The sequence below is a fragment of the Pteronotus mesoamericanus genome, unplaced genomic scaffold (genome assembly GCF_021234165.1).
Source record: "Pteronotus mesoamericanus isolate MK-2021 breed Mesoamerican mustached bat unplaced genomic scaffold, CSHL_Meso_final contig_73, whole genome shotgun sequence".
NCBI classification, from domain to species: domain Eukaryota; kingdom Metazoa; phylum Chordata; class Mammalia; order Chiroptera; family Mormoopidae; genus Pteronotus; species Pteronotus mesoamericanus.
The window spans coordinates 388,968-416,583 of NW_026555245.1; the positions used below are offsets into that span (position 1 = coordinate 388,968).

A 27,616-nucleotide genomic window follows, 5' to 3' on the forward strand; every position below is an offset into this window, starting at 1 on the left:
TCTGATCTTGGAAGCTAAGCAGTGTTGGGCCTGGTTAGTACTTGGATGGGAGGTAAAGCCTGCAGTTTCCCAATATTTCTAGCATCCTTTCACCTGTTGACCTGTGATTCTTTATCTGTGTTCTGGGTGAGGGTCATTGCTCCCTGGAGCATTATGGATCAGATACCAGTTTGATTGCTTGTAGTCCTCCTGGGGCACAAAGGTCAAATTGCTTGTGGGTCCTCTGGAGTCAGGGTGGGTCATACCTCCAGTTCCTGGAACAACAGCTTTTTACAGGCATTAATAACTAAGCTTATTAACTATAACTTAAAAGTAAAAATTTTTCCAACTCCTGAGCCCCTGTCAGTTGAGCCGGTGTCACCAGGGATTTGGTGGGAGGTGAGAACCTGGGCTCCCATCCTCCTCCATTTGGGAGCACAGGAGCACAAAACCCCCTTACGGCTGGGCGAGGGATATGTGGTATTCCTGGGGGTGGTAAGACTAAGGGAGGGGCCAGACGGCTGATCCGCTTCGCGGAAAGCGGGGCCTGGGCGCTCTGGTTCGCGCTCCTCTTGAGGAGATGCCGGCTGGAGGGCCCCCAGAGTTGGCCCCGGACGCGCCAGGGTGTTTGTATGAGGGAGTCCCAGCCTGACTGTGCGGCAGAGTGTGCAGCAGAGACCTGGCCAAGGCTGAGTGAGAGAGCGAATGTGAATGAGCGACCCCGGGGGATGGGTGCACGCCCAGCGGCCCTAGGGGATCTGGCGGAGTGGGTGTGGGTATGTGTGCGCGCGCGTCTTTGAGACCCGCGGTCGGGGCTGCGCGTGAAGCACCAGGATCACAGCCGTCTGGAGGGCGTTCCAGAGAAAGGGTGAATGTGAGGGGGCCACGCGTGCCAGTGTGGGCAAGTGTGTCAGCGGCGGGGGGGTGGGCGCGTGCCAGTTTGAGGCGACTGAGACGGGGGCCCTTAGGCCCGTGGAGGGTGAGTGTGCCCGCTCGAGCGGGTTGCGCGTGCCAGACGCGGGAGCGGGCCAAGGCGGGGGCGCGCGGGGGCCGTGGCCAGGAGGGGGTCGTGAGGCGCGGCCACGGAGGCGCGGGGAGACAAGGCGGGAGGGGGAGGGGAGCAAGGGCGCGCGCGGCCGAGCGGGCGCCCGCGGTCACATGGGCGAGGGAAGGAGGGAGGGAGCGCGCTAGGGAGGGAGGAGGATGGGGGGGGTTAAAGCCGCCGAGCGGCGAGGAGCCGGTGCAGAGCGGGCGGCGGCAGCGGCAGCTCCAGCCGGCGCGGCGCAGGGCTCGGCGGCAGGATCCGGCAGCGGTGCTAGCTTCGCGCTCCCTGCCTCGCTCCCTGCCCGGGGCGCTAGAAGGACGAGGCGCGGATCCCCAGCGGTCCGAGGGCGCGGTGAGTACCTCGCGGCGGATCTTGTGCGGCCGGACCCTCAAACCCTCCAGCTGACCGATAGACCCGTGGCCCTCGTATGCGCGGGCAAAGGGAGGAACACGCGTGGGCCCGCAAACGGGTGGGGGACAGGAAAGTTCACAGGAAACTTTGCCCGTAAACTCGGGGGCCGGGGCGCAGGGGAAGAAGCCCCCCCACGTCCAGGCAAGCCGGGGGGTTGGGCGTGGTGGTAGTGGGGGCGGACAATAGGCTTGGGGAGGTGGCCGAGGTGGATTGTCCTAGCATCCCTGTACTCCCTCGCCCTTAGCAGTGCGCGCGGGGTCTGGGAAAATTCCGGAGTTGGGGGTCGCAGTGACCCCCGAGCGTCCGGAGGCGGCTTCCTTCTCCAGCAGAAATTTGGACTTAAAAGCGCCCAGGGATGTGAACAGATACGTTTGCCAGTGTCTCTGTGTCCGTGCGAATCCCGTGTGTGTGTGTGTGTGTGTGTGTGTGTGTGTGTGTGTGTATGTCTTAGCGTTAGCTTGTCTGTGGTTTCCTCGTGAGTATGCCTGGATGTCTTGCCACATAGTAGGGAGCCTCCGGTGTCTCTTTGTAAGTCCCCCAATATCCGTGTGAGTCCGCTTGTGGTGTATTCTCGTCTCTTTGTGAATCTGCCCGTGTGAGTCTCCTCCAGTGCGGCTCTGTGGGAGCCGGCCTGGGTGTCCCTGTGTTGTTCTGAGTAGTGTATCTCCCGTGCGTGGGGGCTGGGCCGCGGGGAGGTCACCAGACGGACAGCTCTCCTCCGGCTCCTCTCCTCTCCAGAGCCTCTCCTCCTGCGTCTAGCTCTTGCACTGCTCGCTCCTTTGCCCCCTCCCCCCTTCAGTAGCTTCAGGCGGGCAGGACTATTTCACGCCTTGTTGAAAATTCAGGATTTTCTTTCTCTTTCCGTCTAGTCTCTCTTTGAGAAGCGTCTGTGTGTGTCTTGTGTGGCTGGCAGCTTGTCTGTAACACTGGGTGTGTGTGTCTGCATGCTTCTTTAGGAGTGTGTCTGTAACATTAGTTGTTTTGCCTGTAATGCTTGCTATAATTGTGTCTGTGTCGGTGTTCGTGTAGCTATAATCAATGAGGTGGTGGGAATCTGAAATGCTGGACGTGTTTGTGCATCTATAATTGCTGTATGTCCGGGGGCCCTGAACCACTGAGTGTATTTTTGTGTGTCCAGTTCTGGGTGTGATGGTGTGCCTTTGCATGTGTGGGGATGGGGCTTCAACAATTGGATAGTCCTATGGCTGTAAGTAGGGTCAGCCTGGGCTGGAAGGTGGGGGTGGAGGGCCTGTGTGTCTCAATAAATTATGCCTCCATGTCTCCACTGTCAAAATCTACACAAATCTTCTGACTGGTTCTTGGGGTCCCTGGTCAGAATTGGTGACATGGAACTAAGGTTCATACTCCATCAGGGCTAGTACTCCACCTGGGACCCTAGCCTTATGCAAAGACTAGTAGTTTAAAGTTGGCATTCAAGGCTTCTTGGGGTTCTGGAATCCAGACTCAGATTCACACTGGGACACTTAAATGCACCTGGCCTCACACTCAGAATTACATCAGGACAATGGGACTCACACTCAGATTCATACTTATATTCTGGGGCTCATATCCAGCTATACACTTCAGTCCTGGAGTTTACACTCTGTGACCCTAGGCTCACACTTACATTCACAGTGCTATCCTGACTTAGCTCATAGACTTACACTGAGACCTAGAGCCCCTGCTCAGCACCGCAGTGGGGATCACAGTTAGACTCCTGCTGAGGCTCTGGAGCTTACTCCATTCACACTTTTATCCTGGAGCTCATGCTCAAAGTCCCATTAAGACTAAGGGCTCACCCTCAGATTCACATGGGGAGCTCGGGGCTCACGTTTGAACTCAAGGACTTACATAGGACACGGGTTCATAGACTCAAGCTTCCATCTTGGGGTTCACACTAAGATGCAAACTAGAACCCTAATTAATGATCACACACAAGGTTCTTACTTCCATCCTGGGATCTCTTAGGGACCCAGTATTTACACTCAGACTTACAAAGGAACCCCAGTACTCATATTCAGAATGCCTATAAGATTAGGGGTTCACACTTACACTCTCTCTAGAACTCTAATGCTAATTTCTACTGACCTGTATGGGAATCCTGGAACTCACACTTCAGTCCTGGGACTTAGAGTCAGAAGCGCACTGGGACCTGGGTTCACCCTCCAACCTATACTTCCATCTTGAAGTTCATACTCAGATTGAAATCCCTGGCGATTACATTAAACTCACCCTTCCATCTTGGGGCTTATACTCAGACTTGCACTAGATCCCAAGAGCTCACACTCAAGAGTCATTGCTTCCATCTTGCGGCTTTCATATTCACTTGGGGGCCTTGGGGTTCACCCAAGTTACGTAAACTCCCATCCTGTGGCTCAAACATTCAAATGCTGCACACTAGACTGTGATGTTAACACTTTTAGTGGACTTTAGAACTCATATTCAGATAGAGCCATGCCTTCTTTTCATTTATGGTGTATATCAGGGCAGTTGAGGTGATGAACAGAGAGTGCTACAAAACCTGTCCCCTCCAAAGGTGGGGTGAGGAGGGGAGGGGATGCATGTGTGGTCACATCCTCACTTGGGCAGTGGGCTGATGGAGAGGGTGCTGGTTAACACTGACCCAGTTAAACTTTTCTGCCATTACTTCTCCAAGGAGACTAGGCTCTGGGCAGGAAGGTATGAGTAGCTTTCTGTTACAGGGGAAATATGTACCCTCAGAGTCTCCCATGTGCCTTGTTCATGCACCTTGTCCTTAAATAGTTTTGGTCTGTTCCTTCTGTGGTAGAGAGGGTGAGGTGTGGTGAAATAAGACTCATGTCCTCCCAAGACATCTCCCTGCTCCCAGTCATCCTTACAATGGGAGGGGCATGAAGATTATCTGGCGATGGGGTAGACTCCTGGCCTCTTTGAACGTTCATGATGTTGAATCTCTGATTCGAAGGGAGGTTGTACGCTGAGAAGGCAGCTGGAGAAAGAGACCGGATTGGAACCCATCCTCTCTTTTTTTGCCCTGGCTAGAGAGGCGTAGAGGCTAATTTATGTTACTGATCAAGTCTTCTCTAATGCCTGTTGAGCCTTTATCCCATCTCCAGGGAATGCCTGGGTTCTCCTCTTTATTCCTCAGAAGAACAATAGCCCTGGGGGCCAGTGAGAGGGGTGGGGTTGTATTTGGTTATGTTGCAACCAACCCTAGGACTCCACCTCCTATGGAGTCACTGTCTAGGCTTTAGTGCCCTCTCACGGTGGGACCAGTGGGTGAAGTCCCTGGGGTATGCTATCATCCCTTGGGAGCCCAGGAAGTCAGGACCTGGCCCTCAGGCTCAGATGACTGAGCTGTAACTGCTTCCTGTCCCTGAAGGGGACACATGCTCTCCCCCATGGGGGTGGGGGGCTTAAAGGCAAGATGCCCTGCTCTCTGCCCGCCCCCTTTGGGGAGTTGAAGTGTAAATGAATCTGAGACATATGGAGTGGATTTTCTTTGAAATGCAGATGGGTTGGGGGGGACCATGTGTGCCTGGTTTGGTGGGGGGGGTCTCAGAGAGCAAGGAGGCAGAGAAGAGAGAGCTGACCCTGTCTCCAGACAGACCATGGGACATCAGCTGTGTAAACTCCTGTGGCCCTGGATGACCACACCCACTGGGGCTCCTGGTTTCCTGTGGGGAGGAGCTGGGAAGGCAAGCGTTCCCTCTGGGCCAAGAGCCCTGAGGTCATCACCCTCTTGCCTCTGCAGAGGGCAGAGAGCCCCCAGAGAACAGAGCCATGCTGGGTTGGGGGTCACCAGAGCCAGGACCTCTGGGGGAGGGGAAGGGGTGGAAGGAGGAGCTGGGACAGATTTGAGGACAGAGTTAGACCTTGCTGCTGTGGGGAACCAGCTCCCAGAAGGTGGGGCTCAAGCTGTCATGGATGAAACACAAGTTAGATTGTGGTGGTGACTTCTGGTGCTCACAAGGGCTGGTCCTGGGGTATAGGAATGGACTGGGGAGCCCTCAGTCCTGTAGGAGGATTGGTTTTTCCAGACTGGGACAGTCAGTATGCCCACCATACAATATACTTTTCCCTCATAACACTCAGCAAGTTTGCATAGTAATTGCCCATGGACTCTGTGGGAGACTCAGGGACTGGGTCTACCTTGTTCCCCACAGTCCACTGCCCCTGGCACGGACCCAATACAGAGTAGGGGGGCAGTGTTGATTAAACAGTACATCTTTTTCCCTCCCATCAAACTGAGTGCTCCTCATGGGCAGAACCATAAATCCAACTCCCAACATAGTGCCTAAGAAGGATTAGATACTCAATAGATGTTGAGGAATGAATCAGTGAGTAGGGACTTCCTGGGGTTTGTGGCTTGAGACCCAACGTCCTCTATTGTACACCCCTACTTGGCTTGAAGGATCCCTGAGTAGTTTGCAGTGTAGACTAAAGGGAGGACTTCCCTGTACTTAGGGGCGGAGAGCAGAGGATGGGCAGCTTCTTCCTGGAAAAGGTCTGGACTAGGGGAGTCTGGGGGTAGGGCAATGACCTTGATTCTGTGGCAGAGGTCGGAGGTCACGACCTCTGTCCTTTCTCCAGCTTCAGGATTTTTCAAAAGGTGGAAAAGTCCTTTCTCCATGCTGTTGTGAGAGACCCTTTGTCGAGGTCTGGGTTTCTTGGGACCCTAGCTGAGGCAATGAACCCCATCTCTGAGCCTCCAAAGCTGGGCTCTGAGGTTGTTAAGCTGTTGTGGGTACCACGGACTGCCTGTATTGGTTATTAACAGCAGTTATCTGAGAACACAGAGTTCGGATCCTAAAAATACCCTGTCCAGCCAGAGCCTAGGTGTTGCCAATGTTGGCTGGTGTAGCAGTGGCCACGTATTGATCAGAGAGACACAGAGCCAGGAGAGACTGGGAGAGTGTGGAGAAACTGAGGCAGCATGGGCAGGAGGTGCACAAGAGACAGGACCTTCATTTTCTATGGAACAAAGACTTGTAAAATTAGTGGTGTCAGTCAAATTATAGTATGGCAACATTTAATCTGTTACCTTACACTGCAGAGAACTTCCTTCTGAGGTGTATCAGGAGATATGTTTGATATCAGACATAAAATCTAAGTAGTCAGTAATAACTATTTCAAGTCCAGCTTCAGGATGTTCCAAAATAAGTGGGTGGCACTAGACTTTTTCTGAGCCATTGCCCACATCCCTACTTCCTAGAGCCCTTCCTTGGAGTACAACTCACAATGAGGTTCTTGCACACCCACCTGACCTCTGACCCCCCCAGGCCTCTGTGTAGCTCCTCTCCCTAGGAGGAGGGAACTACACAGTGGTCTCACAAAGGTAAAAAGTGCCCAGCCTCTGAAGTCAGATGCCCTGTGACCTTGGTCTGTGAGCTGACCTATCTGGGCCCCTCCGTGAAATCAGGGGATGGGGGCTGCTGGGCCCTGGCCCAGGCCTGGAGAAAAGGCGGTTTTGGCACCCATCCAGGCCCCTGACGTCAATGACTCTCCAAATAATGGAATCAATATTGGGTGGGGTGGGGGGGCAAGCGTGAACCAGGCCCCAGCGATTAGAAACAGATCAGCACGAACCCGCAGCTGATTCTGATAGAGCTGCCTTGGAGAGCTAGGGTGGGAGGCCTGGAAAGAGGTGGATCTTCCTGGGGAGCAGGGGCTCAGGAATGGGAGGCACAGCCCTTGAGTGTCCTCCGAGTGTCCAGAGCATGAGGGTACACAAGTGGGCAGAGACTCTGCGGCTGTCTGGGTCAGAATGATAGGGTAGGGACCCCTGTCCTGGTCCCTTTCGCCTTTGAGCCTGTGGGGTTCCAAGGCTAGGGGAAGTTTGTGAATGGAGCCTGCATTCAGTCTTTGAGTGATAAAGAGTGGGCAAGGGAGGGTTCAGAGTTCATCTCTCTGCATCCCAGACTGAGGCCCGTAGGCTGCATTATATTAAGGTTCACAGGTTGTACCGAGGGGAGAGAGAGATTTGTGAGTGAGACCTAAGGGAAATGACCTTTTGCTTGGAGGCAGAAAGCATTAATCTAAGGTCGAGAGATGGATATTCCCCCTCAGATTGGGAGTCTGACCTCCTCTATCAGCTCACGTACCTTCAGCCTCCTAGAAGGCAGCAGGTGAGAATGGAGGGGGCCGTGGGGTCCATCAGGGGCTGGCCTGGCGGCAGCTGACAAAAAACAGGAAGAAGGGCTGGGGGAGCGGCTGTAATTACGGGGCATTTATTATTAATCAGATGAAATTGCTGGAAGCAGCTGGTGTAATCTGCGTAGCGATACAGACTACATGCCCCCCCAGCACACACGCACCACACACAGGGCCTGAGCCTTGTGTGCTTTCACAGATTTTTTTTTTTTCTTGTGAAGGTTGGATGGCTCTATATGTGTGTCTGTGTCTGTGTGTGTTGGTGTGTATCTGTCTGTGTTTTTTCATGTCTGCCTGTACTCTCCCTCTATTGTCTTTCCTTCCAACTCTGCCATTCTCTGGCCTGATGTGTGTCTCTTCGTCTCTGTCTTCTTCTCTGCCTCCCTCTCTTTGGGCTTATCTCTTGGGGTGTCTGTATCTGTTACCACCAGCCAGCCTATCTCCAACATCTTGTTTTAGTTTCTGGCCATCTCTCTCTAGTTGGTGGTTCCTCTGCATCTCTGGGCAGAGTTGGATGACATGGAGTTCCTTTCTCATGGGTATGTGTTTAGGCACCTGATCATGGCTTTGGGACTAGTTTTTGGGGAAGACGGGCAATAGGACCCTGAAGATCTGGGGTCTTGTAGAAGGTGATGGCTCTGTTAAGTAACTGGAGCTCTTAGAAGCATTAGTGGCTTTCAAGTTAGTCCTGAGTACAATGCCAGCTCCCTTAACAACTGACTTGTGGGACTTTGGGCCAGGTGCTTTTGTTCTCTGAGCCTCAGTTTCCTCATCTGTGAAATGTAAACAGGATTACCTCCAAAGGCTGTTCTGATGATTCAGTGCAAAAATGTGTGTTAACTATTTATCATGGTGTCTGGCTCATCAAGGGTCCTGAAAAAGTATTAGCTGTTACTATATTATTTTTCAAAAAAACACTATGCAGGTAAGAGAAATCTGCAGAGGCGAACTGGTATAGCAGAAAGGCTTTCAAACTAAGGACTCAAATCTGTGTTCTGGAACTAATCAGCCTATGTGGTTTTGGGCAAGTTATTTAACCTTCCTGAATATCAGTTTTTTCAACTGTCAAATGTGAGTAGTACTAGAACCTACCTCATGAAGAAGTCAAGAAAATTAAATGAGATAATGCATATAAAGTGCCTAACACAGTTTCTGGCACATAACAGATGCTTAATAAATCAGAGTGGCAATGAGGGCAGAGGAAGGGGATGGTAAGATGGTGGGTGTTTATGCCCTGCCAGTGGCCACGTGTCACTGTGTGAGTATGCATGTGACAGTATGTGTGATATGGAGGTACTTGTGTCAGTGAACTGGTTGTGTGGAGATTTTGGATTGTCTGTGAGTGAGTATGAATGTGTGTCCGTATGTGGTGTCAGCCACTGGCTTCTAGCCTCACTTTGTCCCTGTGGTTCAGAACCTGAAGTCAGTCAGCAAGGGATGCCAGGTGGAATTTGGATTATCCTAACTTTTCTTCTTCTAGATGCTTCTCTGCTGCCTGCCTTAGTCTCTCCTTTTTACAGTGGGGTTGTGAGTATGAAATAAGCTCTGAGTTGGACTAAGGCCTATAGCTCCTCTGTGACTTCTGATTTGTGCCCTTTGCCCTTCCAGAATTCAGCTTTGTCACATCATCTGCCCCCTTGGTTTTGGGAGTCTCAGGAAGAGTTCGGTCTGGAGGAGGAGGACATTGATGTGCTCGGTGTGCGGCCAGTGGTGAAGAGGTATGTGCTGGGAACCCAGGCAAGGCAGGTCATTCTCAGGGCATCCGGCAGACGCGGTGAGTGAAGGAGGGCCTTAGGTCCTTTTCTTCTCCTCCCCTGTCTTCTTCTTCCTGAGGCTTCCCATGTTTTCATGACAGGTCTGTAAAGGGGAAGAGACTTACCCACAGTCACACAGGCAAGAGCGAAGCCCAGTCAGAAAACTGGGTTCTGCGTGAGGGGACTGAATGCTGGATGTGGGAGTATGTTTCTATCTCATTGTCAGGCTCCCTCTGCCCCCAAAGCATTTCTCTGGCTTGACCGGGGAAGCAGCTGCGTTTGGAGGAGATGGAATGGGGGGTCAGAAAGTCCAAAATCTTCTGGGGCCAGCTATAGGGCTGGACCTGACTCTGCCCGCCTTTCATTCATTCCAGGCAAGGCCCCTGGATTGGCAGCCCGGGGGTGGGGTTGTCCAAGGAATTGAGGCGCTGGAGCGGAACGGAAGGGCTTATTGTCCAAAACCCGCCAGAGGCCCACAAAGGCCAGCCGGGCTTTTCATCTCAGCTCCCAGACAGACTGGCCATTTTCCTGGCCCGGGAGTGGTGGGGAATGACCCTTCAGAACCAGGACTGGGGTGTTGTTCAGGGTAGGGTGGGGTATCCCAGGCTGACACATGGCCATTAAAGAGACTTAAAATGGAGCTGGGGTTCTGAGAAGGAGGAAGGGAGGCTCCAGAGGGTTGTAGAGAGTTAAGCGTCCATCTTCACTGTTCCCAGAGGAGGAAGGACATGGAGTGGAGTATCTGATAGAAGTTCAGATTTACACAATAATAGATAATAAATATTTATAGGGGGCACACCTGGGAGGAGTCTGATGGCTTTTTGGGAAAGTGAGCTACTGAACTGTGAGGGCATATAATCCTCCCCCTCCAAATCACGAACAACTTAGGGAGCTGCGACAGAGGCTAGAGAAGAGCAGGCTAGTGGTCAGACAAGAGAATGGGCTCCCTGCAGCAGGAGGGACCGAGGCCAGACAGCAGGAAGGACTTCCTGCCAATGAACAGTAGCTCAGATGCCCTGACCCTGTCCCCAGGGATCCCAGAGGATCGCAAAGAGCAGGGGAGCTGGAGAACACCCCCCGGGGGGTTAAGGCTGAGGCAGCTTCTGTGAAGGCTAAGGAGGCTGGAAGGAGGATTTGGCAGTTCTGTCCACCCTCTCCCAGCAGCACCTCCAGCTCCACTTTAAAAACAGCTTTTTAATTTAACAAAGTGGATGAAAAACTGTTTTTGGAAATAAAAGATATCTGCTGTCTCCCAGGCTAGCACTCAGCCCTTGCAGAGAGCCTCTCTCTGGGTTTCTCCCACTGCCGGTGGCTCCTTTCCTCTCTGTGTGTGTGTCTCTCTATTTTTTGCTGTTTCTGCTCCACCGCCCTCTGGCTTCCCTTTGGCCTCCCCTCAGCTCCCCCCGCCCCACCCCGCCACTTCAGCCTCTGTGGGAGTCTGGTCCTTATTCTCCTACCTCCATGTCTCTGCATTTCCTTCTGTCTTTCTCCCAGTCTCTCTTTTCTGGAGCTTGCGTGTGTCTCTCTCTCTCTCTCTCTCTCTCTCTCTCTCTCTCTCTCTCCCCGCCCCCCCTCCTGATTCGTCTCTGTCTCCCAGCCTGTCTCAATCTCTGTCTCCCTTCCTCCCCTTCCTCTCTCCCCCAACCCCTGCTCTAAATGGGTCTATTTAAAACACCCGACGCTGCCAAGTTAGAAAAGCGTCTCCTGATAAAGCGCATTAGGCAGAGGGAGGGAGGAGGGGGAGGAGGGAGCAGCGGCGAAGGGATTGATCCAAGCCCGTAACCCCATTAATCAGGCATTGTGGATCCCCCTCCCTCCCCCAGCTTCAGCCCCTTCAGAGCTAAAAGCCCCTGAAATATTTATCACCCCTCCCCCATGGGGGCGAGGGGAGGGATGTGTGGCCCTTGGTGTGAACATCCCCAGCTGCTTGGTGCTCCCCCCACCGTGTGTATGTGCACATGTGTGCATGTGCTCGCGCATGTCTGCATGCCTGTGTGTGCACACCTGACAAGCCCAAGGGCCAGCTGCTGTCTGGCCTCCCTCCCACTCCCACCCCCCCACCACATGAACGGCTTGGTTCCCTGGGCAGCCCGCGGACCCTCAGAGTCTGGCTGGGTTCCTGCCCTTCCTGAAAGGTTGGGCATCCAGAATAGGGAGACTTCAGGGTCAGGTGGGGGTCTTCATGCCCCCCCAAAATTACAGTAACTGGAGCACTGGGTGACAATGAGGGCAGGAAAGTGAGTTAGGGTTCAATGCCCAAATTTTCCCAAATTTCCAGGGTGAGGAGTAACTTGGGGAATATAGCTGGGGACTCCATGCTCCTAAATGCAGGAAGGTAACTTGGAAGGCTGGTTGAAGTTCCCCCCTTATTCTCAGAGGGCAGGAATATGAGCTGAGGTGAATTGGGGGCCTCCCTTTACCCTAAAAATTCCAGGGAGGTGACCTGGGCCTGGGAGGGGGTCTCCATCATCCCCAGAGGATAGCAAGGTCGCCACTCTCTGGGGTTGATGAGGGACTGGGTCCCACATCTCAGGGCTTACTGATACCCCCTGGCAGCAGAGGTCAGTCCTGAGACAAACAGGGGTCTGTCCGAGTTGGCCCGAGGCAACTTCGACTTGGGCGGGGTCCCTGGGGCCCCAGCTGCCCCTGGATTTGACGAGGGGCCCCCCATCCGGAGCTGAGAGGGTCCCTTCCCCCTCCCCTCTCGTTGCATCAAGTGCCACATCTCCTCCTGACTCAGACAATTAGATTCAAAGGATGACCTCACTGCCTGCCGTCCCTCACTCGCTCTCTCCGCTCGCTGGGCTCGCTGGCTCGCTCGTCCGCTCGCAGCGCGCTCCTTTCTCCCCTCCTCCCGGCCCGCTCGCCACCCGCTCGCTCGCTCGCAGCTCAGCGCGGGCCCTTCACCCGCCCACCCGCCGGGACTCTCCAGTGGGGGGGTCCTCTGCCTCCCGGGCCGCTCGGGCCCCAGCCCCGAGCTCCGGGGGCCCGATGCCCGCGGGAGGCCGGGCCGACCCACGGAGCGCCGGAGACACCGACGGGGCGCCTGCGTGGGGACACAGGTCAGTGGCCTCGCGGCCGCAGGGCCGCAGAACTTGTCACCTCCGCTGCCGCGGCCGAGACGCCCCCGCCCGCGCCCGCCAGCCAGCCCGCCTCGGCGCTTCCCGCTCCTTTCTCGGCCCCCGCCCTCTGCGGCTGCTCCGCGCACTCCCCCTGCCAAGCTGTCTCTCTTCTCTTTCTCCCCGCAAAAGCCCCCTACCTCTGCAGCTGGTGGGAGGGACTGGGACTTCCTGAGGTCTCAGGGATGGGGCAGGGGGCCCATTGACTACAACTGGACCAGGCCTCTGACAGAGGAGGGGGCTCTGACTGTGTCCTTTGGCCTGGGGGAGGGGACCACCCCCTGAGTGGGAAAGGGGCTATGAGAGGCAGGCCCAGGGTGTGGGGGTGATATCTAGATAGAGGGGATGAGCTCCTGAGATCTTCCTTTACTCACATCCTGTGGGCCTCTTGCCTGGCTTCACTTGTCCCCATGTCCTATCCAACTTTGGTCCCCACTGCCTGGTTTCATTTGGTCCCCACAGCCTGGGTTCTTTCGGGCCCTGTCACTTGGTTTCCCTAAACCCTGCTGCCTGATCTCTTTTGTTCCCACTGCCTGCTTTCCACAAGTCTTATCACCTGGCTTTATGGGGTTGCCCTGCCTGTTTTCCTCAGGTCCTGCTGCCTGGTGTTTGCTCCCCTGCCTTGCTTCCATGGAGCCCTATCAGGTTCCCTTTAGGATGGGGCATCAGGGTCCGAGCTACACCTGGAGTGGCAAGTGGTGAGGGTATCAACAGCATTGCCAGTTGTTCCCTGCTTGGGTCCTGGCCAGCACAGCCTAGATTCCATTCTGCCTGGACAGCAACATGCTGTCCTTTCTTGTGATTGGGGTGGGGGGGGAGGCAGGGTGCAGAGCCCCAGGGTCCAAGGACACTTTAAGGATTCTTGTCCTCAGTGGTTACTTAGGGGAGTGCCAGCTTGGCCAGTGCTGTCCCCATCTCTCTTTGGGCCTGACAGCGATGACAGTGCTTTGGCTGGGGGTTGAGGTTGAGGCCCCATCTGTTCCCCTTCCTTCCCCTCCTGCAACCAGGACTGACATTCAGTGCCCTATAGATGGCCGTGGATGCAGCTTTTGAAGAGGCCTGAAATCACACAGCAGATAGTTAGGCTGAGGGCCTCTCCCAGAGAAGAGGGGGTGAGGAGGGGAGACAGTAGGGGCCTGGGGAGTAAGCTGGTTTCTGGGGTTTTCTGGCTCCTGCTCCTACCAGTGCTGCCATTTCTTCACCCTGGCGCCTCTGCACCCCTCCTGTCTGGCCTGGAGCTCCCCTCACTCTCAGATGCCGGTGTAGTTGTGGTTAGGGGAAGAAGTAGCTACCTAGGGCAGCGATTTTCAACTGGTGTGCCACAAGAATTTTTAAAACATGAAATGCCTGACTATTTAGTGAGGGGCACTGACCTCTTTTCCCTTAGATTGTCAAATAGAAAAAGAACAACAGCCAACATAACAATAGCTGCCTGGTGTGAATGAACCAGAATTACACCTTTTTTTTTTTGTCAGATCAGCAAACACACACACACACACTCTCACACTCTTTTAGATGCACCACAGAATTTTAATAATTAGTTTATGTGTGCCATGCGATGAAAAAGGTTGAAAATCGCTAGACTAGGGAATAATTGTCTATTTCCTCATTTTTAGGGTCCCCTGAAATTCCTCCTTCCCTTTTCCTTCCTGTCTTAGGCTACCCAGCTTTATCTCTCTCCCTCCAAGCACTGCCTGGGCAACTCATGGTCCCAGCACAGAGTCACTATTCTGAGTGTGTATCTGTATTTCCTGCTGCTGGGTGTACGGGTGTTAGAGGCTGAGGGTGACTGGGTGGCTCTGAGTGTCTGGAGGTATGATGGTATCTCTGTGGAAGGAAGATCGACTGTTCGGAACATGTGATGGTATCCATATGTGAGACCATCCCTGTTCTAAGTGAGCACGTGTGAGAGAGTTTGTGTGTGACTGAGACTGTAGTGCGTGTGTGCACGCACACCAGTGTGTGCGAGGCTGTGGTGCAGGTGTCCACGTGGGAGGCTGTGATGTGTGGCCACAATGGTGGACTCTGAGTGTCAGTGTCTGCAAGAGGCTTTTGGGTGTGTCTTTAAAGCTCTGGCTGTGTGTTTGTAGAGGTCAGGGCTTTGGGGAGCTCTGCCGCATGGTCATAAGAGTCCTAGTGTGTGCTGGGACTCAGGGTGAAGTGAGCACTGGGTGTTGTGTGACCCTGAATCGCTGGTGTGTGTGTGATCATGTGTGTGCGCATACTCATGCCTGTGTTTACCCATCAGGAACAGATTGCTCTGGCTTCCCCACTGTGAGAGGGGAGGAAGGGGGAGGAAGGATGGCTTGCTTTTGCCCAGCAGACCAGAAGCTTCCTCAGAGTGTGTGCAGTGTACGTGCATGTTAGGGGAGTAGGAGGAACAGGACACTTAGGTGAAGACAGTCGATATTTCTGTTCTCCCCCCCCACCCCTCCCCCCCCCGCCCGCCATCAACTCTGTTCTGTCAGAAAGACCATCTTCCGCTTTTTTGGTACAGACCAGTGCTTCACATCCACTGCCTCCCCAGCCTCCCTTGTGTGTGTGTGTGTGTGTGTGTGTGTGTACACAAGCTTACAAGCATAGGCTTCTGTGTATGTACTTGAGGGTATGTCTGCACCATAGCAGTGGCAGGGGCCAAGGGTGGGGTGCAGTGGGAGATGCTGAGGCAAACAGGTCTTTGTCCCAGGCCCCAAACCTGGAAAGCAGTTCTGTCCGTTCTTCTGCCTCCATGGAAGGCCCTGCAGCCTCCATCCGACCCCTGTCTCATCTGCTGTGAGCCCTTGAGCCCTCTCCCCCATGAGCTAAGAGAAGCCTCAAACCCATTGCCCTGCCCTCCCCCCACCTTTCATGGAGTTCTTCTAGCTGTCTAACCTCCTATTGCAGCATTTGGTCCCTCCAAGAGGAGCAGCCCCTTCTCTCCACTGAATTAACCTGACCACACAGTGTGGTTGGGTCTTTTTTAGGTAGAGAGATCCTTTTCATTCTTCTAGAAGTCAGAAGGGACTCTAGACTGGGGTTAGGGGATGGAGGATTTTGTGCTTGTACCTCAGGTTCTGTGAAGCTGTCCAGAGCCCATGTGCCCAGAGAGAGGATAGGAACTTATCTGTCCCTTCCTGCTACCCATTTGAGAGGCAGGGAGCTGGACCAGTTGACTTTTGAGGGAGAAAGCCCAGACCTTTTGCACCTAGAGGGCTGCTTAAGCATAAACCTCCATATACGAGCCCATGCCCAGGTCACCAGGCAGCCCCCTCTAGAGTGGGGCTCCACATGTAGGCACAGGCTGGTGGGATTCAGATTCCCACCTCCTCAGGATGCCCCCAAGTTGCCATCCAGGGAGGACCCCAAGTCCCCCCCCACAGCACACCCACACATACACGTGCAGCAGGGCACGCACATGCTGATCTCAGGGTCCCCGTGGTGCAAGAGGCTGGGGGTGGGGGCTTGAGCACTCAGAATCCAAGCTGCTGCCAAAATCCATCGGAATCTTGTCTCACCCCCCCCCCCACCATCTCCGGCTGTGGAGGTCACAGCAGCAGGTGCGGATACCCACCCCCCCAACTCACTCACATTGGGCTGCCTCCTTTTCCACAACCTCAGCCAAAGGCTAGAGCTGGGGGACGGATCTCCCTGCCTCCCTCCTGTCCCCCCCAGTGGTGCTCTGCTCCTCCTGCCCCCTTCTATGGGGGGGAACGGGGGCCTATGCTTGGGTGAGGCCCTTTTCCCTGAGCACTGGGATTTGCCCCTGGAGTGTGTGAGGTTGTGATAGTCCAGGAAGAGATAAGGCTTGAATCCTGAACCCAGGCATGGCTTCTGAGTCCTATCCCCTTGAGGCAGGGGCACTGAGAGTTGAGAGCAGGGCCAGATCTGGATTCAGAGAGAAAGGAGAAAGAGCCAGAGGCAAGAGACTCAGACAGGAGGGAGAGTTGCCACAGGGAGTGGGAGCCTACCCCGTGGCCAGGCCAGCCGCCTCAGCCCAGGAGCTGGCCCCTGACCCGGTCCCGCCCCCTCCCTGGTGGGGCTCCTGCCGGCCAGCTGCCAGGGGCCAGACCTCCCTCCTCAGCCTTCCCCCACCAACCCCCAGCCTCTGGACAGCTCAGGCCTCTGCCCCCGCCCCCACCGCCCACGCTGTCCAGGCTGCCTAGGCCTGGTGGGATCTGGGGGCCTCCTGGCCTCAGCCCCTCCTCCCAGTCCTGAAGCTTCCCGCCAGCCAGGACTGTCTCTCCCAGGCTCCCCCTGGGCCAGTACTGTTTTTCCCTGCCTGCCACATCCTTGTCCCTGTCTCCGTCCCTGCTCTGTCTCTCATTTTCTTCCCATCTCCTATGTAGGTGTCTCTCTCACTTCTATTCTAATTCCTCTGCAGGACTGGGGCCTCTAGAATTCCTCCGGCCTTTGAATCAGTTAGTTCATGCTGTGTCCTGTCCTGAGTTCTTGCCTCATTCCCATCTCCCAGGATAGATCCTCTCGGGCTGCTGTGTGGAGCGGGAAGGGGATGAGACCCTGGGACAGAGTGCCTTTTCCTTCACACAGAGGGATTCTGGAGTTTGGGGTTGCCAAGGGGGCCTGGAAACTGTGGAGATGTTACCTTGGCCCTGCCATGGACCACTTGCTCTCTATCAGATGAATGTTTCTGGCTTCACCCAGCCCCGGGCCAGGGGTAGTCCAGACCAGTGAATTTCATTGGATCTCAATTTCTTGGAGACTCCACATGGGGCCTCCTTGCTCATTCATTGTCCAAGCCAAATCGAGCCTATCTGACTACAAGCACACCCACGCCAACCAACACCCTGAAGCTCCAAACACACTGTTTCTGGCACATCAACACTTACACAGTTAGAGTGGGGCCATGGTCAGTGGTGCTCAGAGCCTCCCACGTTGGGCTTGTGTAGCCTGACTGTCCGCTTCTGCATGGATGGAAGGATCTTTCCAAAACTCGCGCTGCCCCTTTCTCAGGCTCTGCCTCCAGCGGGGCAGGGGCTGAGGGTGGGGGCACAGGTTAACTGAGACCTTGGCAGGTCTGGCAAAGAGGGATCTGAGGGGGCCCTGGATCCTAAGCCAGACTCGGAACCTGGGTAACTGAGGTTCCTGATCTGGAGCCTGTCACTTGTATCTGTCATTGTCACTGCTGGTGACTGTCAGTCTTCATGGTGCTAGTATTACTGTAGACTGTTACTGAGTCATAGTGACCTTCCTGTGGTACTGTGGATGTCACCGGCATCGTTACTCTATGTGACTGTCAGTCTCACTTGCATTTTTGAGTTTGAGGTTATTGTCACTATGACTGTGTCAATGTCAACAGGTGTCATTTCCCTGTTTTTTGGTGTCATTGTATGTGATTGTCACTGCATTATTGTCAATGTAGTGACTGTCAACACCCATGTGTCATTGCGAACTGTGCAACTGTGTTATTTATACTTGTTATCCATGTGTAGTGGTGTCTTTGTGTCACAGTGCAACAGTGACAGTGAGTTGGGGGTTCAGGTGTCTCTTGATGTGTCACCTGTGGGTATATAACGATGACACTTTGGGGTTCTCTGTCAGGTAAAGTGCTTGTGCTGCCAGGAGTTTGGGTTGCTGGGCACTGGGCTCCTTTCTTGTCACTGGGGTGCCTCTGTTTCCCCCTCATTCCGGGGCTGAGGCCAGAGGCCAGGCTAGCCTCTGGACGGGCCTACAAGGAGCCTGGGCCAGTTTGCAAGGCCCTCATCCGGAGCTCTGTGGGATTTATCCTCCAGATCTATTCCAGAGCCATGGGGTGTGGACTCGGAAAATTCCTGGGAAAGATGCTTTTTGCCCTGGGATGGGTGGCCTGAGGTGAGCTGAGGCAGGGTGGAGGTGTAGCCCAGATGCCTCTGGCCTCGGCTTCCCTACCTGGGAATGGGTCCAGCTGGGACTCTAAGAGAAAGGGGAAGTGACATTGTCCTGAGGCTTTCTGGATTTGTGGGACAGAGATGGGGTGGCATTTTACCTGGGGACTCAGCTACTGGGTCCCCAAAGAGAAGCCCTATGGTCCCCAGGAGGGCCTTGCTCCTCTTACCTCACGTTGGCCAGGACTGCTGCACTAATGCCACCTCCCACACAAGGGGACCTGGGTGGGCTTAGCGAGATGCTCTAGGGCAGGCGCAGAGGCCCTGCCGGTGCCTCTGTCATTCTCTCTAGGTCTGCCTCTCTGTCTGCCCTTGAATCTCTGCCCATCTCCTATGCTCCCCATCTCTCTTCCTGCGTCTCTTATTCCATTTCTCCCTGTTTTGGTCCCTTCTTGTCTCTCTGGGTCTCCACTCATGGCTTTCTTTCTCTCCCTGCCTCAGTGTTCCCCCCTCCCTGGTCTCTCCCTTTTCTGGGTGCCCCCAACCATGCAGTGTGTGTCTTGGTACCCCATCCCCCACTCCCTGCAGTGCTCGCTCTCAGCAGCGCCCGTCTCCCATGGCTGCAGCCCCGTTGGCCCAGGGCCCGGCCCTTACAGTAACTCATCGGGCTGATGGAGGCGACTTTGATGAAGAAGCCATCCCCCACTGCGGGGGCCCAAATGTGTGCGTGTGCGCGCGTGTGTGCTTGTGTGCATGAACACCCATGTCAGGCCATCTCCTCCCCCTGCCCTCCCTCCAAAACTGGAACCAGGAAGGAGCTGGGAGCAGAGACCTCGCCCCCTGCCCCCCCATCCCTCTTCTCCCATTCTGTGAGCTAATCTCCATCGACTCCTCCTGCCCAGCTGCCTCTCTGTGCCAAGGTTCCTGCTCCCATGTGGTGGGCAGTGGGTGGCACTGAGGTGGAGTATCTTCCTGGCTGTGAGGAGAAAGGCAGGCAGATGGCCGAGGTGGTGGGGGAGGTCTGAGGGCTACCTGCGAGGGTAGAGGTGGGAAACCAGCTCTTGTTTCTCTTTCTCCAGCACCAGCTCTAAATTCAAACAGTCCTGAGTTCATTTCCTGGCCCCACTACTTGCTGACTGTGACTTTGGTCACTGTCTTAACCTCCCAGACCTGAGGAGTAGCTGAAGATGGGGGAGTGGCTGAGGGTCAGGAGCCAGGCCAAGTGGTAGCTAAGGCTCCAGGAACCACTGCCATGGGAGGGAGAGCCAAGGCCACATGGGGCCTAGAAAGATGAGCTGTGCCAGGGAGGGGCAGTCAGAGCACCTGCAGCTGTGGCTGGAGGGAAACCAGGGCAGAGGGGGCACTCGCCCGGTGAGGGGCGAGTGTCGCAGCAGGCGGGAGGGGCCCTCTCCCATTAAGGAGCCCCAGAAGTCAGAGTCTCTCCAACGCCCCCACCCACTGGTACAGGCTGACACCCGCGTTTGTCCCCTCGCTCTAGCTGTCTGCAGTGTCTCTGGCTGTTCCTCTGGCAGCATTTCTGACAGTGGCTCTGGCTGTGTCTGGCAGTGTGTCTGACTGTGTGTCTGAGTGTCTCTGGCAGTGTTTTTAGTGGTGTGGATACTTCCTGACTGAGCATCTGGCTCTGTCTCTGGTTCTCTCTCTAGCTGTTTTTCTGGGTGTATGCCTATTTGTGTCTGTCAGTTTCTCTGGGGTTTCTCTGCTTGTGTGTCAGGCAGTTCCTCTGGCATGGTTTCTCACAGTGTCCCTGGCTCTCTGGCTGTGTTGCTGATGGTTTCTCTGCCTGTGCTTCTTACTCTTTCTCTGGTGCTGTGTCGGCTTAGGTCTGGTTGAGTCTTGTAGTGTTTCCGGAGGGTCCTTTGGTTGTGTATGAGCTGGTCTCCGGCTTTGTCTGATTGTGCCTCATAGTCTCCCAGCATAACTCCAACTGTGTGGAGCTGTTTCTTTGCCGTTCTGTTTAGCTGCTTTGGGCAGTGTCTCTGCTGTGTGTCTGGCTGCACCTTTGACAGTGTCTGGTTGAGAATCTAGCAGTGTTCTGCTCTGAGTCTCCACTTCTGTCTGGTCAACAGTCGCCCTTTCCTCAGACTGGGTTGGGAGAGTCATATTTGGAGCCATTTCTGAAGGTAGTAGTTACTCCCCTGCTCTCAGGGGGTGAGTGTGTGCTGGGACGGGATTGGAGGGGGACAGCTGGACCCATTCCAGGAAGCAGGATAATAAGTCAGGGGGCAGTTGGATCCATCCTGGGCTCTGGGGACATGTCCCAAGTGTGCTTTATGTACCAACATGGGTGTGTAGACCCTGATGTACATCTGCTGGGCTGTGGGTCACAGGCTCCTGGGGCATGTGGCTACAATGAAGGATGGGCTGGGATCCCTGACTAGGACTATATGTGAAAATCCCTCATTCTTCTCTTGATTGTTGGTGCACACTAAAGCAAAAGCCACATCTGACCTTGGTGCGCTGCTGCTCTGACCTTCCCAGAGCCCACGGGCAAGGCTCACTGAGGGGCAGATCTGGGGAGCTCCCGAGCATCTAGGTTTTGGGCTCTCTCCCCAGGGACACGCAAGGGACCTTCCATTCAAAGCAATTGGGAGAAGTATAGACCTCCAGCTAAGCTAAAACATTACCCTTTCACTTTGTGATGTTTATAGATAATTAGCCAACCTCACCAGTAAAGTTGTTTTGTTTTTTTTTAGAAAAATGGCCCTAACATTACCAATGTTCTATAACTCATCCGTGGTTGACTACATCCTGCAGCCAGCAGCCTTATCGAGCAACAAACCACTGTAGGTTGCCTTCTACCATCTTAGCAAACCTTGGCCTGCAGATGCCAATAATGTTGTTTTCTATTGCTTGAAAGAGGATCCTGAGCCCCATTAAGAATGGCATTTGGGGTCAAGGTGCCCTGGCACTAGGGCTGGGATTTCCCAGTCTCACCTGCGAAGGGGGGGCTTCCTTGGAGGTTCCCGCCTGGGCTGATGCTCCCCCTTCACACCTGCCCCCCAACAACTCTCCCTGTTTCTCCCAACAGATGGCTGTTCCTGTCCCATGGGCCTGCTGTGCTGTGCTTGCTGCCGCTACTGCCATTGTCTACGCTCAGAGACACAGTCCGCAGGGTGAGTGCCGGGGGTGGGGGGTGATGTTCTCTGCCAACCCCCTCCCAGAGATGAACATGAACCTTCCTTGGTAAAGTGGTATTCACTCACCCGAGAGCCACACACTGACACATACTGGCATCACCACCCATGAACACGCAGAAGAACATGAGTCATAGGACACTGATAGACAGGGTGATCCAATGATGTTGTCTCATAGGCATAGTCCTCCCTGCCCTCCTGGGTGGTCCCATACTCATGGTATCTCTGGCTCGAGATGATCTGTACCTCTTCTCAGTAGGACGGGTGTAGGGTAGAGACAGGAGGGACAGGAGTTCGGGGTGGCTAGGGCCAGGGTCCCTGCACAGCATCTGGTGAAATGGGGCCCCCTAGGGCCTTTTGGGGAGTACGGTGGGAGGCACTGAGAGAGGCAGTGGGCAAGAATGCGTCCCCTAATCCTAGAGGGCATATGGGGCCAGAAATGGTAGACTGAGAACAAGATAGGGGAGTGGGCAGGGTGACACGTGGGAGGGGGCTGGCACACTAAGGAAGGGGACCGGGCACCCAGGCAGCTGGAATGGAATGGCTGGAAGAGGCAGGGATTACTCAGGCGGTGCCATCGGCAGCCTCCTGCCCTCCCCCTGCCAATGTCCAGCGAGGGCTGCGTCCTCCCCACAGCCCACACGGCAAGGAGCTGTGCCCCTGCTGGGAAACAGGCACCCTCTCAACTTGACCACCAGTCCTCCCACTGCGTTTGAGGCAGCACCTCAGACAGCCCCATCGGTGCGAGGGCTGACCTTAGAGCTCCTCCGGCGAGGCTCCCAGAGTGGGGAGCTCCCCTTTTGGATGTGTTCTGCCCCACCCGCCCCCACCTCAGCTGGCTTGGGTAGAAGCGGAGAAGGCGGGGGGGGGGGGCATCTCTGAGGCTCAGGCATAGAGCGGACCCTGATAGCTGAGCTCTGCCACTCCCAAGGCTGTGGGTTCGAGGAGGGCAGCAGGTCAAAGGTCCTGGGGCGTCTTCCTTGTGAGACCAACACTGAGACCCAGAGAGACTGGCCTGCCCTGCCCCCACAGCTGCTCCGCAACGGGCAGGGACCAAAGGGACCACTACTAGGCCAGCCCATCAACCTCCCGCCTTCAGTCAGCCTGCCCTGGGCTCCTGTGCCATCCTGACCTGTCTAGGTCGGCAGGGGTCTCTGCCATTAGCCTGGTCCCTGCCCTGTGTATAAAGCAGAGCCACATGTGACCAAGGCCACATCTTTGCAAGTGTGTGAGACAGTTCTTGTGCATTAGGCTGTGTTCTTGTGTGGGTGAGACCATGTTCCTGTTTGAGTGTGTTTCTGTGTGGTTGCATCCTTGTGGGCTGTGCCCCAGTGGGCCATCTATGTGTGACCATGCCCTTTGTGGGACTGTGTCCTTGTCGTTGAGACTATACCCCACACGTGATAATTTCTCTCTGTTTCTGTCTGTGTGTTTGTTGAGCTGTCTTGTCATGTAGGAAATCGTGTCCCCATATGTAACTGCGCTTCTGGGTGATGGTGCCCTTCCTGTGCATGCATTTGATCTTCTATCAGATGTTACCATCCCTGAAGTGAGACAGTGCCCCTGTGTGTCTGTGACCTTGTGGACGGTTGTCCTATATGTGCTTGTTCTTTGTTCTTTGTGGTCATTGTCCTTGTCCTATGTGTGTGGCGATGTGAAGTTGCTTAGGACGCCCAGGGGGACTGTTTCCGGCATGTGGTCCCCATGTGAGCCTGTGTGTGCAGGTGTGTGGGAGCCGTCAGCTCTGTCCCTCTGTGTTCTCTGTGTCCATGACCTCATCCTGTCTCTGTCTCTCATCCTGGCTTCTAACAACCTTTTCACAGCTGATTCCTTTGGAGCATTTGTCACCGCGTCAGGGCCAAGAACCCCATCCTCCCCCTGCTGCTTGATTTAATTTCTGAAATGGACAGCACATCAGTAGGGGCACCCATGGGGTGGGAGGAGAGCTGTCCAGAAACAAAGGATTAAGTCACTGCCATCTTTGGAGCTGTTGCATGGCTGTGTGTATTGCCATTGTTGTGTTACTGTAACAGTGTGACACCATGTGATTGTCATGTCATGTTGCCCTCTCTGCCTCTGCCTTGTGGCCTGTAGTTGTCTTCTGTCATTGTGTTGTCATTTTTTCATTCCTGCCCTGCCCTTACGTCGTTGGTTTGTCATTGTCATTGGGTTGTGTTTCCATGTCCTCTGTGAGGTGGGGAGTGTACAGTGGGAAAGTGTTATCGAATTGCCATTATATTTGTTGTGCTGTTGGGTCACTGTTTCCTCACCTTGTGGTTGGACCTGACCCCAGGATTAAAGGACCATCCTGGGTCCATGCTAGTTCTGAGCTGCTGTCGGTCAGCGTTGGTGTGTTGCTGCTGGGACCATCATGGCCACACCCCCTCCCCAACGGTCAGTTTTCAGCCTCCTCAGGCAGCTGGACGCAGAGTCTCTGCTGGGGGGTGGGGTGCCGAGAGAGGGGCTTGGCATGTTTCCTGGAAGCTCCAGGTTTTTGGAAAGGAGGCTGGAAGGGGGCTCAATGGCTAGGGCTGGTGGATTGGGGGGGCTCTATGGCTTGAGCCTTGGACACTGGGCCTCTGGTCAGGGGGAGGCCCCCATTCAGTCTCTGGTCCAGCCTCACAGCTGTGGCCTCCAAGGCCCCCAGCCACCGCCCTTCCGCCCCGTTCATCCTCTGTTCGGCTGGTCCCAGGCCCCACAGACGAATGGTCAGGGCTGGCTGGGTTTCCTGCTTTCCTCTCCTCTGACAGGGACAGGGAGGCTCAGAGAGGGGCAAGACAGAGACAAGCAGCAGGGGAGAGACCTGGAGCCATGGAGAGACCTCAGCACAGGGAGACGGACAGAGGCAACAAACAGGGACAGATGTTCCAGCACAGAGAGAAGCAGTCCTGGGGAGGGGGCTGCGACGGAGGGAAGCGGGTGGCTGGTGACATAGGGGGATCCCTACCCCCTGCTGTACTGATGGTGTTAACAAGTCTAATTAAGGGGCCACTGGCCCAACTTAATTGGCTCGTTAACAGGAACTGCCTCTGAAAATTCCCCAACTCAGTGGGGTAGCTCTCTGAGGGGAGACTTGAGCGAGTGTTAACGAGGGATCCCACAGCCCCTCCCCACTAGCCCCCTTCCCCCTCACTCTTCCCCTCCCATCCTCACTCCACAGATCTGGCTGGGACCAGGGAAGCATCTGTCCCTCCAGCTTGGGGGGCAGGATGCGGAGATTAGATTTGCATCTCCCGGCTTTCCATGCCTGTTTCTCTGCTGGTGTCTGTAGATAGGTGTCTGGGACTTTCTCTGTCCCACATGCCTCCCCAACCTAGTGCTGCCTCCCGACAGGTGCTCCCTCCCGCCCTTGCACTCCAGTCTCCTGGGCTCCGTCCATCACGTCCATCACGCCTGGGTTGCCGAGGCCAAGGCTGGGGTTTGCTTTTGGCTCTGACAGGCCCCTCCTGGGGGCAGGAGAGGAGGGAGCGCTCTCAGCCCCAGCACTCCCCCACCCCCAGCCGATGCAGTTCCTGCCTCTCAAAGTTGACAGCTGCCAGGAGTTCCCTAGGGCTCCAGTCTTCCACCCGGCCCTTTCTCCCTTCTCCTGCTGCCGCCGCCCAAGCTCTGGATGGCTGGGGGGCGGGGGGGCGGTGCTTTCAGGGGGGCCAGAGAGGGAGAGCAGGAGAGAAAGGCAGGACAGAAAGAGATAAGGATGAGGAAGAGAAACAGATGGGGAAAGACAGAGAAAGGAGTCCAGGAATGGGGCCCCTCAGCTCCAGCTTGCCTGGGTAGCAGATGTCAGTGACTGGGGCTGGGCCTGTTGGTGGTAAGAGGTTAGGGTCATGGAGGTCAGGAGAACACTCAAAAGGACCTAGTGACTGGAGGTGAACTGGGTTTTCACTGAGTTCTAAAATACCTCCCAGCACTCTAGCCTTGGCCAGGCTGCTCAGTCGGTTAGTATGTCGTCCCAGTACACCAAGGTTGTGGGTTCAATCCCTGGTCAGGGCACATATAAGAAACAACCAATGAATGCATAAATAAAATGGAACAAAATGGATGTTTGAAAAAAATACCTCCTAGTACTCCAATCAATCAATCAACGAATCAATCAATCAATTTCTCTCCCCCACTCCCTCACTCGCACAAGATAGCTCATTCACATGCTCAGTTTTGGAGACGCACCTGTACACTTGCACAGCCACAGAGACACTTTGCACACTCATCTCTCCAAGACACTTATACCGTCAGACACGGAGCCTCTTGGCCTGGACTCCTCACTCAGGCACATTCATAGGTCTCATCCTTGCACATTCACCTGTGGTTGCTGGGCATAGCCATGACCTGTGACTTTCGTTGCTCTGTGCCCTCCCCATCCCCACAGAGGCACCCCACGTGCAGTATGAGCGCCTGGGCTCAGACGTGACTCTGCCATGTGGGACAGCCAACTGGGATGCAACAGTGACATGGCGGGTAAATGGGACAGACCTGGCCCCTGACCTGCTCAATGGCTCTCAGCTCATGCTTCGTGGCCTGGAACTGGGCCACAGTGGCCTCTACGCCTGCTTCCACCGTGACTCCTGGCACCCGCGCCACCAAGTCCTCCTACATGTGGGCTGTAAGTGTTGCTCCCAACCTCTCATTTGATCTCCTTTCTCACTCAAAGGGGTTGTCGGTGAGGCCCAGACCCTTGGCCCAGACCAGGTCGCCTTTTTGTCGGTGGAGGGGAGATGGCTGCAGTACCCAGACCTTCGCCCTCTGACCCCATCTCAGTCTGCTCTTCTGACCTCTGAGCCAAGCCTAGCCCGCTGAGTCCAGACCCCTGGGCATTCTACACATGTATCTCCCCCCAGCCCCCTGAGGTCCTTGAGATCCTGAAATCCTGTTCCTATGACAAGATGGGTAGAGGAGGGCTGGCAGGTCATGGCCCCTCTGGGGCCTGGTGGGGAGCAATCCTGGCATCACAGCTCGGGGTGGGAGCAGCCACAGTCCACTGTGTGCTCTCACGGGGCTGGCCATGAGGGCCTTGCAGAGGAAAATGGGCTCTGTGGTTATGTATGTGTGGGTATGGGCACTCAGGAAGGCCCAGGGGAGAAGGAAGGCTTCCTCAAGTGGGAGGCATGTGGAGACTTAGAAGATTTGGAAGATACATGGGAAAAGTTATTTCTGGCAGAGAGCTGAGTGTAACTGCAGATCTCAGAGGCTGGGAGGGCATGAAATGGGGGAAGGAGGGGACAGGCAGGTCATGATCCTAGAAGCTGGGGAGTGACAAGATCAGGTCACATTCCTAAAAGATTCCTTTCATTGTAGTGAAGGGAGCAGATTGGATAGGGCGAAGCCAGGCAGGAAGGAGGCCGTTGTTGGGATGCAATAGAGATGATGAGGACCTGGGACCGGGGCATGGAGTCAGGGAAGTTGAGAGGGGATGGTTGGACCTCCAGGAGTTGATGCTGGATTGGAAGTGGCGAGGACAGGGGAGCAGAGAACATGAGGAGTCGAGACAGCTGGCAGTACCAATCACTGCAACGAGACACAGAGACACAGTAGGAGGGTCCATTCGAGGAGAACGCGGTATGTTCCATTTGGACAGTGTCTTTTTCTAGAATCAGGTCCCAAGATGAGAATTCATATGGAAGTAGTTTGTTTGGCAGGTGACAGAAACACCATAGGGGAATGGGGAAATGATAGGAAAAGGAAGTTAAGTTAGTCAGTAAAGAGTTATCAGCTATTAAGTCTGAGCTATTGGAGCATAACCCACGGGAGCTCTCTGGGAGCCCAGGCAGAACATGCGCCTCGGAGGTCTCCTGCCAGAGTGGGGAGGGAGCTTGGTTGCTTATATACCAACTCCTGCCCGTCCTTGGTTGGGGTAGTCTCCTGGGGTGGGGGTGGGGATGTTGTAATTCTCCAGCACTTTTGGCCTGATGCCTCGGCAGGCAATGCAGGCTTTGGTAGCCAAAGAAAGCTCTTAGGGAAAAAACTGCAGAAGCAGCAGCTGGTATGGGTGAGGGATCTGTGGCGCCACCCATATCTGCTATAGACACATTTGTTGGGGTCCTTGGGCAACAACAGGGAGGTGATGGCTGGTGGTCAGTGAATCTGAGGGATTGGGATTCAGGGGAGAGATCTGTGTTGGAGATGGGAATCTGGGGACTTGTCAGCATCAAAGCCATGGGCAGGGCGAGAGGGCCAAGGGAGAGATGGTGGGGTGAGGAGAGAAGGTGACCCAGAATGAGCCCTGAAG

At 55.0% G+C, this 27,616-nt stretch overlaps 1 protein-coding gene across 3 annotated transcripts in view; it reads left to right on the top strand.

Annotated features, from left to right (window-relative positions):
• Nucleotides 1–335: 335 nt before the first annotated feature.
• CNTFR (ciliary neurotrophic factor receptor) overlaps nt 336–27,616 on the top strand; it is a 38,820-nt gene continuing 11,539 nt past the window's right edge. The window contains exons 1-4 of one of the 3 annotated variants that reach the window (XM_054582899.1): nt 336–378; nt 9,176–9,285; nt 21,291–21,375; nt 25,760–25,993. In XM_054582899.1, the coding sequence (XP_054438874.1) occupies nt 21,291–21,375; nt 25,760–25,993 (319 nt within the window). In that variant the 5' untranslated portion in view covers nt 336–378; nt 9,176–9,285. Of the gene's footprint in view, nt 379–1,190; nt 1,376–9,175; nt 9,286–12,286; nt 12,384–21,290; nt 21,376–25,759; nt 25,994–27,616 lie in introns of those variants that run through there. The other 2 variants (XM_054582898.1, XM_054582900.1) reach the window with 2 other exon arrangements.